The sequence below is a fragment of the Helianthus annuus genome, chromosome 13 (genome assembly GCF_002127325.2).
Source record: "Helianthus annuus cultivar XRQ/B chromosome 13, HanXRQr2.0-SUNRISE, whole genome shotgun sequence".
Taxonomy (NCBI): Eukaryota; Viridiplantae; Streptophyta; class Magnoliopsida; order Asterales; family Asteraceae; genus Helianthus; species Helianthus annuus.
This window is the reverse complement of record NC_035445.2, coordinates 62,171,862-62,189,286: the sequence shown is the minus strand read 5'-3', so window position 1 is coordinate 62,189,286 and position 17,425 is coordinate 62,171,862. Positions and strand designations below refer to the sequence as shown.

Genomic DNA, 17,425 nt, shown 5'->3' with positions numbered 1-17,425 from the left:
GACATTATCCTACGCTACCAAATTCATTTTTCCCATTTCCGGAGTTATCCCCCAAAGAAACTCCCTCCGTAATCTTTCAAGTGGATCAATTACATGTGAAGGAGCCCTATATAATGAAAAATAATACGTCGGAAGTGCATTAAGCACCGATTTAATTAAGGTTAATCTTCCACCAAAGGATAAGATTTTTGCCTTCCAAATAGCAAGTCTCTTCTTGAACACATCTACCACCGGCTGCCAATTCTTAACTAAATTCATATTTGCCCCCACTTGGAGTCCTAAATGTTTGAACAGGAAACAACCTACCCGGCAACCCAATGTATTTGCCATGTTTTGTAAACTCTCTACACTTACATTTACCCCAAACACACTACTCTTTACAAGATTCACCCGAAGCCCCGACGCTAAGAAGAAACATCTTAAAATTCGCCTTAAATTGTTCACATAGATGTCGACCATTTCCCCACAAAATAACATTATCCGCGTATAAAAAGTGAGAAATAGCCGAACCTTGATTTACAAATCGTACTCCTTCATAAAGGCCGAGTGTACAATCTTTCTTCATCACCCCAGTCAACGCTTCCATTGCAATAACGAACAAAAACGGTGACAAAGTGTCACCTTGCCTCAAACCCCTATAGCACGCAAATTCCTGTGTTGGTGACCCGTTCACTAATACCGAAGCTCTAGCATTCTTAACAGTGGCCATAACCCATTTTATGTACATCATAGGAAAATTCGTTTGCTCCATAATGGTTTCCAAAAAAAACCCCAATTAAGCGAGTCGTATGCCTTTTCAATATCCGCTTTAAATATGAAACCCACCTTCTTCTTTGACGTCATCTACGAAATTAACTCATTTAGAATTAACGGTCCATCCAATATGCTTCTATTAGCCAAAAATGTCGTTTGTTCCTCCGAAATTAGCTTATTTATCACTGATTTCATTCTATTCGCCAGTGTTTTAGAAATAACCTTATTGATGCATCCAATGAAGCTAATAAGTCTATAATCCCCCAAACCATTTGGGTCGGTGCACTTAGGTATAAGAGCAATAAACGAGGATGTGCAACCAACAGAGATGGATGCATTCCACTTAAACTCCTCAAATACTTTGACAAAATTAGCTTGCAAGACATCCCAGCTGCGTTTTATGAACCTGAAATTAATACCGTCCGGACCCGGTGCTTTATCCCCAGCACAATCCCACACTGCTTCTTTGATTTCCAAAAGCGTAAACGGGGCTTCCAACCTCCCGGAATCTGATACAGTAATCTTTTTTAAGTTCGGACATATCAACCCGGGTCGAGTGCATAATGGTTCCTAAAACTTCTGTGCAAAGAAAGAGCATATAGAGTCCTTAATCGGCGATGGATCTGTCTCCCATACCCCATTAATCATTAGTCCATTGATCCGATTAGAACTTTGATTGGCATTCACGATATTATGAAAGAAACTCGAGTTCTCATCTCCTTCCACGACCCACTTTATCCTAGACCTCTGCTTCAAATCCATGACTTTTGCCCGATCCGCTTCCATTATTACCTTTTTACATTCCGCTCTATTAACCAATTCACTAGGAGATAGTGACCGTTCCTCAGCTTGTAATTCCAACGCTTCCAACATAGCAAGTTTCTGTTTATACACCAATTCCTTATCCTCCCTTATAACATTAACCTTCTCCTTTAACTTAAATTTTATCCACTTCAGTTTCACAGCAAGGCCCATCAAATGAAAAACTCGCTAGAGACTGTTTTATGAAGTCCATAATTCCAGGCATGACTAGCCAAGAGTTGAAAATCCTTGTCGGTATGGGTCCAAAGTCTTGTACCAGTAAGGACAAAAGAATTGGGCAGTGGTCCGAGACCACATTAGACAGTGCAACCACCGATGTTGCCGGCCATTTAGCTTGAAAATCCTGACACACTAAGAACCGGTCAAGTTTACTTTTATGAACACCATTGTCTGAATGATACGTAAATTTCCTCCCACCCATCTGAAATTCAACCAAGTCTGCTGATTCGATAAACTGATTAAAGAAAGCCGCATTTAACGCCACGAATTCTGAATTAAAGCGTTCACTTGGTTCTCTAACGTCATTAAAATCTCCTCCGAACACCCACATACCTTGTAATGATCGTCTAAGTGTAAGCAATTCCTCCCATAGAGCCCTTCTCTCAACCGGATCATTATACGCATAAACATTAACAATATTAAGTAAATCCCCCGTGTGTTTTAAAGTACCTTGTACCACAATAAACCTTTGCTCTCTAATGACATTGTTACATTCAAAAACATACGGGTCCCACATACTGATTAATCCCCCAGACCGTCCAACGACATCCACACAAGCCATATCGAATCGAGATCTTCCCCAGAATTTACTGACTGTAATATCTGTGATACCCCCCATTTTTGTTTCCTGAATTGCTAAAAAGTGTACCCCATGAGACGTTTTTAACCCCCTTATCCAATCAATTTTTCTCTGGTCCCTGACCCCCCTTAAATTAACTGATAGAAAATTCATTGTAGACCAGTTTGTTCACCAAAAATTACCTCACTAACCTGGTTATAGAAACCACCAAGTTGGAATCCCACCGACGATCCCAGGGCAACCGTGTCTGCCACTTCTCCTTGTACTTCGCTGGCTTCCACCTGATCCGTATTCCCCAAAACTAAGCTTTTATTGACGATCTGATCCTGCACCCCACCTGCCGGATTTACCGCATCACACCCCGGTGTAACTTCCGGTGCCCCACCATTATCATTCCAATTTTGATTCCTTGCTGTATTTCCGATGCCTGTTGAATCATCTCCCATCTGCATCTCATCATTCAAATCAAAGGATCTTTCCAGATTCCGTATATGTGTTGGTACCCTATTGACCCCAACCTCATCGTCTGGATCCCAAAACTGTGGGCTTCTTGTCCTACGAGGTCTTTTCTTGGATATAGTTCCTGGGCCTTGGCCCAAATCACTACTGGACTCATTTACTTTTGCACTCGTTTCAAACTCTTTTTCGGTCCCACATCCACCTCTTTTTGTTTTTTATTCAAATCCTCAGCCTCCACATTTAATGCACCTCCCTCCTGGTTCCCATGCACCTCATGAATGTGTGATGACGATTCTGACTCTCGAGGGCACCCTTTCGTATTCCCACCCTCATTTCCATCGTCCCGAATTTCCCCTTCTTCCAAACCGTCGCCCGGAGTAGCAAGTGATTCCGTCGACTTCATCGGCGATGCTTTACCTTCCTCCGATAATTCTGCCACCGCCACCTTCAACCATGGGTTTTGCTCTTCCCTCACCCAAACTTTGTAAGTTTTGCCACACCATTCAACATTTACTTCCTCTTCTATTCGTTTACTAATTTCAGTGACTATCCAACATCCATTATCAAAATTGTCCATCTCGGTCCAGGAAAATTCTGACATCCCTACTATTTTCACAAAACATCCCCCTACCAGATTATACAACTTACTGTCCCTAAGATGAATTGGTATCCCATATGTTTTGACCCACACAAGACGATCGTACTACAAGTCCTGGCCCTTCCATAACATCACCGACGAGATTAAATGATTCCACTCATCCCCTATGTTTTCCGTGAATCCGACCGTCTGCCCTTTCTCTTTAAACACAACCATACATTTCAATCCTCCAAGATACGACACTGGGTATTCACCGTACCCCCCCCCCCACATGTAATACCTTCCTTATCTCTTTTAGTGCCATTACTTCTTTCAATTATAGAATCACTGCTCTCATCATACAATGGTCCGGGTATACTGCAATCCTTTCATCAGCAATAACAGTCTTGCACTCCTTCAGTTCTATATCCTTTGTTCCTTTGACAACCTCCGAATAAGACCTCCCTTTTTTTACAGGCATATATTCATAGATAGGCTTCCTCTGTACATTTGGCTCTCCTTTATTTGTCAACGGGACCTTCCCTCCATAAGACCATGACTTTTTTGCTGGAACAGTCTTTAATTTCTGTCAAACTTCGCCACTAAGATACTTAGCTTTGCTGATGTAAAACCTCGTAAATTCATGTCCAATAATGTATTGACACGTGTCATGAGCTTTAAACGTGTAAAAGATTACTTTAGAGGGACTAAAGTTGACAAACAAGGAAAGTATGTGAATAAAAGGGTTCAAAATGTCAACAATGGATAAATATACTTTACAATAACCCTACACGATGTTTATACCCTTAAACGAATGAATCATGGATCATACGAAGCTAATTGTGGAAGAAAGTGAGAGATTACAAACTACAGGAGGTTAAATATGTCAACATGTTTAAAGTATACCTCTGAGTGACCTTTTAGCAAACCCTAAGCTTTGTAATGGTTAATTATACTAAGTAGAATAAGTGATAAAAATTTCACAAGGTTTCGATAAAGTATGAGAAAGTTATGATAATATTCGTATACGAGGGGTTAAAAGCGTCAACGTTGAATTCTAGGGCCTTACGGGTGATCACAAAGTTAACCGAGGACTTAACGGTCTTTGGTTATGTCTTGGAGCCCTTAAATGTCAAGTTAGAGGGCCAAAAATGCAAGAAATGAAGTGAAAACCACATTTAAAAAGGACAGGGGCCAAAATGCAATTATTGAAACTTGTGTGACCTGGACCCGACCCTCATACCGGCCGCGTAAGTCCCCTATGGACCTTACACAGGCCGCGTTAGACCTGCAGATGCAGGAAATCATCACAGCTGGCTGTTCCAGCCGGTTAGACCGACTTTAAAGTCTGGTTTTCGATTCTAGGGGCTTGTTTGATGGTTTATAATGGCCTAGGGACACTTGGGATGATCAGGAATCACCCCATAGACTTGTTTGGCATGATCTTGTTCAATCTAAAGCCCTATATAAGAAGTTCTTGGTTGCAACCTTGAGCACATCACTTGGAAACTTTCATAACTTGGTTTCTGAAGACTCCTGGAGCTCAAGGACATTCTCTAAGGAACTCTAATCATATCTAGGGCTTCGGTAAGCTTCCTTAACCCTTCTTAATTCAGTTTTGCCTAGTTATTTAGCCTAAAGCCAAACCGTCGTAATTAAGGTTTGACTTCGTCATTAACCTTAACTTGTCCGGTCAAATTTCAAATTGAAAGTACCTATGAGTTGGTAATTATGTGGGCAATAAACCCTTAAAAGGGCACCCTCTGATTCCCACTCTAACTAGGTCAATTGTCGGGTCAAAGTTAATCTTAAAAAATCAACAGAAAGCTAATTTTCAAATAAATGCATAATTAGCAATGTAGAAGCTATGCAACCTGTTTTGTCATTAATATAACTTGGTAATTAATGTAAGAACATGTCTAAACATGTTCAACTTGACAATTTTCAGTTTAAGCTCGGTTCGGAACCGAAAGTCGCAAAAGTAGACTTTTGCTTTGACTTTCAGTTCTAACCCATTAGAGCATAGTTTAGAAATGTCTTAGAGCTTTATTAGGACCAGGTTTCATATAAGTATAACCCTCTGTGATTATACAACTTGGTTCATTAGTTATCCGATTCATATGCATGTTTCCGTTAAATGCTTAAATATTGACTATTATGCCCTTTTGACCTTAAAACATGATTTTTGAAAATATAAAAGAATACAAACCTTAGTTACTAATTTATAAACTTGTACCTAAAATTTGACATCAGTTTGAGGTCTAGATTAGGAGTTATGCTCAATAGCGTAATTAGAAAGCTTTTTAGTAATTAAATGGCGTAATTAGCATATAGCCTATCTAAACCCAAATTTTGATACCAAACTTTTTACCCACTGATACAAAATAATATTTTGGGATTTTTGGAGATTTTTATTTATTTTTAGGCTAAGCATAACATAGAGTTCTAAGCTTGATTCGGTAATTGTCGGTTTTGCCCTTTTAGGCTATAAAATGAGTTTTACCAATCCTTTTGATACCAAACCTTTTTCTACTGATCCAATATGATAAATAGAATATTTTAAGCCTTCTGGAATAATAAAAATATCAGCTTTTCTTATAAAACCCGGAAATCGCTTAAAATCGCCTTTTTATGCGTTTTAAACGCATAGTATGTATTAAAACCATTTTAAATATGTAAGACTTGATACCTACTGATGTTTTAAGTAAATTTTTATACTTTAGCAGTAAGCAAAAGTTTTAAACTCAGATTTCCAGATTTGACCTTTAAACCTTAGGTGAAATTACCAAAATGCCCTTTCGGTACATAGTTGGTTATAAATGATAAATTTCACATATAGGTAATACCCTACTAATATAACTTAGTAAATTAAGTATTTTTACTAATTATATCATACCTGTAACTCAGATTAATATTTAAACTCTTTTATAACCCTTAAAATGACCAAAATACCCCTACGGGGTGTAATTTGAGTTTAAATCCGTTTTGGGCATGATAGAAGATATCTTACTGATGTCGCAACATATTTAAGGCATATTAACTTAGGAAACTTGTATATGACTCATTTGGTTACCCATTACGCATTTTTCGCGTTTGGATTGGCTTATGTAACTAGTTTGCATATATTTGTCGAAACGGGTCAAACCATATCATCTTCATCTCAAAATCCAGAATGTGTTTAGTTTACCCATATTAAACAAGTATCCAAGCTTGTCGGGTCTATACCACATTCTAAATCCGGTCCTCGCTTAATCATGCGTTTCGGACCGTATCCTCTTTTAAAACTAACCGGTCTAAGTCTAGGCTTAATTAAAGACCCGTTAGGATTCTAATAGGTTATTGTCACACCCCAATATTCCACGTATTCCCGGTGGGCCCGGTGGGGAGTATCGTGACGTAGTTGATATCATCATTGTCAATGCACACAATAATATAGCACAGCGGAAGGCTGGGTAAATAAACTATTACAAACCATACTGTCTGTCGATGTTCGAATACAAGAAAATACAGACTGGAATGTAATAAGATCCACAGGCGGATCATAAAGTACAAAGAAACAAAAACTACAGACTCAGGGTATCTATGGGATTTGCAAGATCCTCTACAACACCCTATAGCTCCAGCCTATTTCGATAAGTACCTGTCAAATCAATCTTTAGGAAAATACGTCAGTATACACTGGTAAATACAATTTAACTGACTCGTTTTGAAAACATTTAAGAAAATTGGTTTAGATGCACTAGGCATAAAATCTTTTATAACTTGGGACAATCTTATTTAAAATCTTGTATACAGTTTTACATGCTTGTCATACATGTGGGGCCGGTTTGTAAGTCGGGCATGATTAACTGACTCACCACTTATAGAACCCACAAAGGAGTTATCCCCAACTTGTGGGTAAATTAATATTTAGCATTTGCATCTGTCGGGTGCATGCCTACACCCCGTGCATGGTCGTGGCCATTAATAACTTAAATGAGCCAAGGATATCCAGGACACGGTCGTTAACCCCCAAATGTTTATGTTATCAAACAATACAGATTAAAACGGGTTATGCGGATTTATTAAATCACAATCCGACATAATAATACCATACCCGACCAAGCAGTATTAATATACCGTATCCCAAGCCCGTATAAGGAAAATAAGTTAAAAGTATTTACCTGATGTAGCAGAAAATTCCTAAGGTTCTTGAAAGATACTTTTTACTGGAAGCTATAAATCTGTATAGAAGGTTTAATTATCTATTAGGATGCTAATGGGTCTTTACTTAAGTCAAGGACTTAGACCGACTAGCTAGAAAGAAATCTTACGGACCTAACCGGTAGATTAAACGGAAACCGGGATAGAATGTGATTTTGACCTGACAAGCTTGGATACTTGTATAATATGGGTAAACTAAACACGTTCTGGAAAATGAGGTTTTAATGACTAGGTTAAGCCCGTTTCGGCTATTTTACGTAAACTAGTCACGTAAACCGATCCGAACGCGTAAATGCGTAACGGGTAACCGGACAAGCTATAAACAGGTCTTAATCATTATTATGCTCATAATATGTTAATATATCAGTAGTATATCAACATTTATGCCCAAAAAGCAATTTAAACCAAAATAAGTCCCATAAGGGCATTTTGGTAATTTTGATGCTCATAAAAGAATTTATTTATAAAACTGAGTTCCAGGTCTGATTAGATTAGTAAAAACATGTATTTTATTGATTTATATCAGTAGGATACTTAGTATATGGAAAATATACCTTTTATAACCAATTATGCACCGTAGGGGCATTTTGGTAGTTTTACATAGGCTTTTTAAGGGTTAAAAATAAGTTTCTGAGTTTAAAACATTAGCTTACTGTAATATTATGTAAATTAGCTTAAATCATCAGTAAGTTATGAGTTTTATATGATAAATATAGTTTTGATTCATACTAGGTGCTAAAAACGCTAAATATGCGATCTAAAGGACTAATATGGTAAAAATAGGAAATCTGATATTTTGGTCAGTTTATTAGGTTCAAAATAATACATTTATCATTTAGGATCAGTAGCAAAAAGTTTGACTTCAAAAAGTTATGTAAAACTCATTTTATGCATGAAAAGGGTAAAATCGGTAATTACTGAAATTAGGCTATAATCCTATGTTAAGTTCAGCTTAAAAATAAATAAAAATCTTTAAAATCCCAAAATATTATTTAACATCAGTAGGTAAAAAGTTTGGTAACAAAAATCGGGTTTAGATGGGCCTTATGCTAATTACGCTTTCTAATTACTAAGAAGTCCCTTAATTACGCTATTGAGCATAACTCCCATTCTAGACCTCAAACTGATGTCAAATTTTCGGGACATGTCTAAATATCAGTAGCAAAGGTTTTAGTTTATTCATATTGCTAAAAATCTCGGTTTTATCCAAAAACGGCGTTTTAGGCGTTAATGAGCATAATTACGATCAAGAGCATAAATGACAAACGATTAGGCACCATGCAATATAACTTCAGAGAGTTACACTACAATGTATTATGGTCCTAATGGAAGCTTAAAACATGGAAGAAATAAGCTTGAATGGGTCAGAACTGAAAGTCATAGCAAAAGTCAAGCTTTTGCGACTTTCGGTTATAATCTGCCCTTAGATATTTAATTGTCGGATTAGGACTGATAAAATATGTTTATATAGTCATTACCAAGTCATTAGAATGTTGTATTATAATTTAGAACCTCTGGTTTATTAATTTTAATCATTTTAGTCAATTCTGTCCAGTTTGACTTTTTGTCAAACTACTTTGACCCGACATTTAACCAATCAAACGAGATAATTAGCGGACACCCTTCCAGGGGTTAATCACCTATACTAATGTGGTTTCATAACCACTTTCAATTTGATCAGTGGTTAAGCCACATGTAAACAAAACGAAAGTCAAACTAATTAGGCACTAAGTTTGACTTTTAAGTAATTAAACTAATTAAACAACTTAAAGGAGTAATTAGAAGCTTACTACAGGTCCTAGCAATCTTTTCTACACTTCAAATCTTCTCCAAGTCCTTAGCAAGCTCCAGAGCAAGTCCCAAATTGAATTGTTGTGAATGTGAGTCAAGAACACAAGAGGAGGTGCACTTATATAGGAATTTCCATGATCTTAGATTGCTTCCAGGTGTTTTAGGAGGTTAGGAGATCATCCCAGGTGTCCAAGCTACTAAAATAAACCGACTTACAGCTCCCTAGGTCGATAGGAACTAGGTTAAGGCGGTGGAACAGGCCAAACCCGCACCTGGCATCACATTTCTGTATCTGGCAGTCTGAGGCGGGGCGCGTAAGACCTAAGGGGGTCTTACGCGGGCCGCGTGGACCGGGAAAACTGGTAAAACAAGTTTAAACCTTGGCAGTTTCAGTCCCTAGACGTTTTAAGCCCTTTTTAACTCCATTTTTGGTAATCAAGGCCCTTGTGGTTAATTTCTTGGAGCCCAAGGATGTGCAAACAAACTTCGTTAGCCTCGGGTTCGTTAAATTCGTTTGTAAACGCAAGTTTCATCAAGTTGACGCTTTTAACCCAAAGTTTAGAAAACATGCTTAACGATCTTGGAATCACGTGAAATTTTTATCACACATTCTCGGGAGTATAATTGAATATCACGAAGCCTCGATTTCGTTAAAAGGCCACTCAGAGGTCAGAATTGACATATTGACACTTTTAACCCTTGTAATTTATAATCTTCCGATTATTTTCACAAACGGCTTCGAATACCCAATCAATCACCCATATAAGAACATTTCTTTCATGTGTGGTCATTCAGAGGCCCAAGTTTGGCATATTGACACTTTTAATCCTTTCGTTTGCATATTTTCACTTGTTGTCAACTTTAGTCCCTCAAACTCAATCTTTCGCATAACCGGAGTTTAGGACACGTGTCTATGTATAATTGGACACGTTTTTACGTGGTGTTACATCCTCACCCCCTTAAAAGAAATATCGACCCTGAGATTTACTGGAACAAGTGAGGGTACTTCTGTTTCATAGTAGACTCAACTTCCCACGTATATTCGGGACCTCTACGAGCGTCCCATTTAACCTTTACTATCGGTACATACTTTCTTCGAAGCTTCTTGACTTGCCGATCCTCAATTGCTATAGGCTTCTCAATGAATCTCAAGCTTTTATCAACTTGCACGTCTTTATGAGACATTGCTAGAGATTCATCAGCTAAACATTTCTTGAGATTACAAACGTGGAACACATCATGAATTCCACTTAGCTCCTCTGGCAGTCTTAGCCTATATGCTACACTGCCAACACATTCGAGGATCTCGAATGGTCCGATATATCTGGGGCTCAACTTCCCCTTTTTACCAAAACGCATTACACCTTTCCAAGGTGACACTTTCAATAACACTTTATCGCCTACTTCAAACTTTAGAGGCTTTCGTCTCAAATTAGCATAGCTTTTCTGCCTATCCCTGGCCGCTTTTAGGCGATCTCGAATTTGAATAATATTTTCCGTTGTCTCAAGGACTATATCAGGTCCTGATATCTGAGCTTCTCTCACTTCGGCCCAACAGACAGGTGTTCTGCATCTTCTACCATACAGTGCCTCAAAAAGCGCAGCCTGAATGCTGGTATGATAACTATTGTTATAGGAGAAATCAATCAAAGGCAGGTGGTCGTCCCAACTACCACCCAAATCCATAACACATGCACGAAGCATGTCTTCTAAGGTCTGAATAGTACGCTCACTTTGACCATCTGTCTGAGGATGGTAAGCAGTACTAAAATTCAGACGTGAGCCCAATGATTGTTGAAAACTTCTCCAAAAGTGAGAGGTGTATCTAGTATCTCTATCAGAGATAATTGCCACCGGTACTCCATGAAGAGCTACAATCTTATCGACATATAACTGGGCTAACTTATCGGAGCTATGAGTCTCCTTAATGGGCAGGAAATGAGCTGACTTTGTCAGTCTATCAACAATAACCCATATAGTGTCATTTCCGTGCTTTGTTTTGGGTAACTTGGTTATAAGGTCCATGGTTACCATTTCCCATTTCCAAGTGGGAAGTTCCGGCTGTTGTAGAAGTCCTGATGGCTTCTGATGTTCGGCTTTAATCTGAGCACATGTCAGGCACTTAGCTACATGGGTGGCAATGGATTTCTTTAAACCTATCCACCAATAATTGGCCCTTAAATCTTTATACATCTTGTCACCTCCCGGGTGAACCGAATACTTAGAATTGTGGGCTTCCTGAAGGATTACATCCCGTAGTCCTCCTTGAATAGGAACCCAAATTCGGCCATTCATCCTAAGAATTCCATCTTTTCCAGGTGTCAACTGTTCAGCAGTTACACCTAACTTTTCATTTAAAAGATTATCTTCCAACATGGCATCTTTTTGTGCAGCCAACAGTCTTTCGTTCAAATTATTCTTCAACTCAATGCTCTTTGCATTGATCCTAATTGGCTTAACTCTTTCCTTCCGACTTAAAGCATCTGCGACCACATTCGCCTTACCGGGATGGTAGCGAATCTCGCAATCATAATCATTTAACGTTTCCATCCAACGACGTTGTCTCATATTGAGTTCTTTTTGATTAAACAGATGTTGGAGACTTTTGTGGTCCGAGTAGATTACACATTTTGTTCCATACAAGTAATGTCTCCACAGCTTTAGTGCGAATACCACAGCACCCAATTCCAAATCATGAGTGGTGTAGTTCTTTTCATGCACCTTTAGCTGTCGCGATGCATAGGCAATCACATTGCCCCATTGCATAAGTACACACCCCATGCCGGTGTGTGAAGCATCGCAGTAAACAACAAAGTCTTCAATTCCTTCTGGTAGTGACAAAACCGGAGCGTTGCTCAATCTTTGCTTTAAAGCCTCGAAGGATTCCTGCTGCTTGGGACCCCAGATAAATTTCACATTCTTACGGGTCAAGGAAGTCAATGGTGCAGCTATTCTTGAGAAGTTCTCAATGAATCTCCTATAATATCCTGCTAAACCCAGAAAGCTGTGAATTTCTGTAGGTGTCTTAGGTGCTTCCCAATTCATTACAGCCTCTACTTTGGCAGGATCCACTTGAATACCGTGTTCACTGACCACATGTCCAAGAAACTGGACCTTGCGAAGCCAAAATTCACACTTAGAGAATTTGGCATATAACTTCTCCTGTCGAAGCAGTTCTAAAATACATCGAAGATGCTTTTCATGCTCCATTTGGCTACGTGAGTAGATAAGTATGTCATCTATAAAAACAATGACAAACTTATCTAAATATGGTTTGCAGACTCTATTCATGAGGTCCATGAATGCTGCAGGCGCATTAGTGAGCCCAAAAGGCATCACTAAGAACTCGAAGTGTCCATATCTTGTTCTGAATGCCGTCTTCGGAACATCTTCGGTTCGAACCTTAAGTTGATGATACCCAGATCTCAAATCTATCTTTGAGAAGTAACTCGCTCCTTGGAGTTGATCGAACAAGTCATCGATCCTGGGTAAAGGATAACGATTCTTGATCGTTACCTTGTTTAGTTCCCGGTAACCAATGCATAAACGCATTGATCCGTCCTTTTTCTTCACAAACAAAATTGGAGCTCCCCAAGGCGAAGAGCTGGGTTGAATAAAACCTTTTTCCAATAATTCATCCAGTTGAGTTCTGAGCTCTTACATTTCGGTAGGCGCTAGGCGATACGGAGCTCGTGCAATAGGCGCAGATCCGGGGAGAATGTCGATCCTGAATTCTATTTGCCTCTCAGGAGGTAATCCAGGTAACTCATCAGGAAAGACATCTGGATATTCTGAAATGATTGGAATATCTTCGATCTTCGGCTTCGGTTCATTAACAGTCACTTGTGCCATGTAAATGACACATCCACCCTTCAAGCACTGGGATACTTTAAGAATAGACACATTGCTGGGCAACCCGTACTGTGTGTCTCCTTGGATAGTGACTGATTCACCGGAGGGGGTTTTGATAATGATAAGCTTTTTATCACAGGTAATTTGAGCTTGGTTATGCGATAACCAATCCATGCCTAAAACTATATCAAAACCAGCCAATTTCATTGGCAGGAGGGACAGCGGGAATGGTTCTTGATGGATATTGAACATCCATCAAGAAGAGTTGAAACAGATTCTAAGGTACCATCAGCGAGTTCTACCTCATATTTTATGTCTAGAGTCTTAATGGGCAAATTCAAAAGCTTACAAAACTTATGACCTACAAAGGACTTATCAGCACCGGAATCAAATAAGACTCTAGCATAAATATTATTGATGAGGAAGGTACCTGTTATGACGTTATCATCAGTCACCGCTTCCCTTGCCTGCATCTGGAACACTCGGGCATTGTTCTTCTTAGCCTCTTCAGGCTTCTTCTTATTCTTGGGGCAATTGGTCTTGATATGCCCCTTTTCGTTACAACCATAACAGGTTGCATCCTTGATGTTTCGGCACTCAACAGACTTGTGCCCTTTCTTCTTGCATATCCCACATGGTTTGGCCTGTGATTCCTGGTTACACTTGCCAAAATGCCTCTTATGGCAATTCTTGCACCTGGGCTTGTTATCAGTTTGCCCTTTCTTGGAACCAGAGTTCCCGTTTCCTTTCTTATTCTGCTGAGAGGACTGATCCTCCTCCCTCTTCCTCTTCCCCTCTTCAGAATTTTTCTTCGCCCTACTCCTCACCACATCCAAAGTGAGGGATAATGACAGATCCACAACAGATCTATAGGTGGTTGGCATAGAAGCCTTCACATTTCCTTTAATTTCAGGAGCCAAACCACCAATAAAACGCGCAATGCACTTGGGCTCAGGTGTGACTAAATACGGTACCAGTCTAGACATGGAGTTGAAACTAGTCACATAGGATCTACAATCTAGATCCTTCATCACGAGGGTGAGAAAATCAGTCTCCACACGCTCTACTTCGTGTTGAGGACAATAAGTGTCCTTAACCAAATCGACAAACTTCTCCCAAGAAAGGTTATACAAATGGACTTTCCCGGTGGACTGCACGAGTGCTTTCCACCACGTAAGGGCATCGCCCTTAAAAGATTGGGAGGCGAACATAACTACATCTTCCTTAGCGCAGCCGCTAATGTCTATCACCGTCTCCATCTCATCAATCCACTTCATACAATCTATCGCCCCTTTTTCTCCTGTAAAGTCTCGTGGCTTACAGGAAACAAAATATTTGTAGGTGCAACCTTTAGCATGCCTGAGGGTAGGTTCGAGGACAACCTGCCTCTTAGGTATACTATCCTGGTTAGATGAGTGTAGGGACTCAGTCTTCTTATGTGTATGAGTATGTGGTTGAGAATGGGTTTTCAAAAGAGATTGAGACCGAATATTACTCGGCTCCTTAAACTTGGCATCTACCGCTTGAGAGACTGCAGCGGTGATCATAGCTTGCAATTCGGCACCAGTAATATTGATTCTGGTGTTGCCTGGTGCTGGATGACTGTTTACTTCGTCTGAACCAGCCATTTCTGAATGCTATAATATAGACAATAATAATAATTTAAATTACATGTAAGTTCATCATATTGATGACTCATTGGTCATGGTATTATTAAACCATTTAGACCATTTTATAATATAACTAAATGTTTACATAATGCGTTATTCTACACATTACTACAGGAGAAAGATAGAAATTCCACCACTGTCAATGTCATAGAAGACATTTTATCTATCATTAAACTCGTTTCAAAAGGACATTAAAATAGCTTAAAAGCTTGTCACAAGAACGAGTTGAGATTCTAATTAATGATCTCAAAAATCAGTGATCTTTTAAGGTCTGAACCAAGTTCATTGCCTTTTTGACAAGAAGTTTATGAATCGCACTTTCATTGTCATTTTACACCTTTGCTTAAAGCATGCATCTCAAATGGATGTCTTGGTGTATTCATCACACTGATATTTTCTAGCCAGGATTCGTATTGATCATTTTGGCTTTATGTGACTTGGAAGGGTCCAAGTACCTTTTGGAAGTTTGTGTGGTTTCTCGTACCGCACAGCTAGGAGTGTTAACATGTTTTCAGATGTTAACAGAGATTTATTTTCTTAAAAAGGTTGTACCATCATAGCTAATTAATACTTTGGCTAGGTTATACCTCTAAGAATTTCTTTGGCAGATCAATTATAAATTGAAAGGAAATAACATGGTGTAATAAAATACACACATTTAAAACCAAAGCTAAAACTTCATTAGGATGAAAGCAAATACAAATGCCCTAAACGGGACTTAGAAAAGACACACTACCCGCGCAGGGGCATACAGAAATGAAAATAAGTCCACGCAGGGACTTCATACGGAAATCAAACAAATGTCCACACAGGGACATGATTACAACAAACAAGAAAATAAAACAACCCTCTATTTCTTCTTCCCCTTGATAAGGTTGGCGAGGCCTTTCATGAAGCTAGTATGCCTCTCCTTGTTCTTCTTTGTTTTATGCTCAACCTTATCCAACCTCTCTAAGATTTCCTGAGTTTGTTGCTGCTGTTGTAGTTGCTGGGATGGAGGTGGTTGATATGGAGGATACTGATAACCCTGAATTGGGTAGTCAGTTGGAGGCATAGGAGGGTAAGTAGAAGGATAAAGGTGGTGATACTGAGCAGCCGTAAGATATGGGTCATGAGTTCCGTAGCCCAATGGATATCCCGACGGGTCTCCATAAGGATTATACCCAGAAGAACCTGGGTACGTCGGAATTGGGTTATCAAATCCCACAGGCCGCATAGGTGGTGCATAAGAAGCTTGCGGAGGGTTATCCTCCGGTGCCGCGTTTGAGGGCCCACCCATATGAGGGTCCTCTGGAATAGGGGGATAAGAACTCGACCCTCGAGGAGAACTAAAACGGGGTCCTCCTCTAACGGACATGCGAGCGTTCCTCCTTCGCCTTGGAGGTTCGGGAGGTGGTTGTGGTGGCTGTTGCGGTGGCTCCTCTGCCGGGAGTGGTGGTGGTGAGACAGCTTGAAGTTGAGGATCATCTAAAGGTGGTTGAGCCGGAGAGCTATGATAAGATGGAGTAAAGAACCAGTCATAGGTAGCCATCCTCTCTTGGAAGGAGTCAGGTCCACGATAAGGAGATCCCTGAAACGGAGACCCACTAGATATGCTGATAGGGTGGCCCGGGGTTCCTGTTTGCATCTCCAGGTCGGGGTCGTCATCCATCTCCATTTCTTGAGAGAAATGGTCCTCAGGGCCCAACGGATTGTAGCCGAGGAAGTCGTTAACGTAGTCAACTGGGTTGAATTGTCTTGGAGAGTAGGGGGATTCAGAATGATGAAATGAATGAGATTGCAAAGAGTTATGCGGTGGGTATGATTCATGCGAATGGTGAGATTGGTCCGAATGGTGAGAGTGTTCGGGCTCATTTGGAGCAAATGGTCCGAAAGACGGATGAAAAGATGGCGAAGAGCTAAGCGAGACTGAGTGTCTTGCCGGCTCGAAAGGTTGACCCCACATATCGCGGGAGTCGGAGGTGGAAAAAGACACCGATGGAGTGCGTCTGTGTAATGGCCCAGCAGATGACGGTCCTCCACGCATGGGACCCTTGCCACGTCCTCTTAGTCTTGGAGGCATGATGGTTAACCTCCTGTTGAACAAGAGAACAAAATAAAACAAAACATAAAAGTAACAAAGGAAAGATAAAGATGCATCCTAGGTCATTTGCCTAGACTCGAGAGTCTAAGGAATGTGCTTATTATGTCATTGAGATTAAACACAAAAGGTTAGTGTTTAATTCGCTCAATGTTGGCTCTGATACCAACCTGTCACACCCCAATATTCCACGTATTCCCGGTGGGCCTGGCGGGGAGTATCGTGACGTAGTTGATATCATCATTGTCAATACACACAATAATATAGCACAGCGGAAGGCTGGGTAAATAAACTATTACAAACCATACTGTCTGTCGATGTTCGAATACAAGAAAATACAGACTGGAATGTAATAAGATCCACAGGCGGATCATAAAGTACAAAGAAACAAAAACTACAGATTCAGGGTATCTATGGGA

The 17,425-nt window shown here is 39.9% G+C and overlaps 1 protein-coding gene across 1 annotated transcript; it reads right to left on the bottom strand.

The window, feature by feature from the left end:
* Window positions 1–15,776: 15,776 nt before the first annotated feature.
* LOC110900880 (extensin-like) lies at window positions 15,777–16,988 on the bottom strand. The gene has a single exon (XM_022147737.1). The coding sequence runs from the start codon at window positions 16,986–16,988 to the stop codon at window positions 15,777–15,779; it is 1,212 nt and encodes a 403-aa protein (XP_022003429.1).
* Between the last annotated feature and the right edge of the window lie 437 nt (window positions 16,989–17,425).

Coding starts and splice junctions, on each gene's coding strand:
- LOC110900880 (XM_022147737.1), bottom strand. CDS start 16,988: ATGCCTCCAAGACTAAGAGGACGTGGCAAGGGTCCCATGCGTGGAGGA.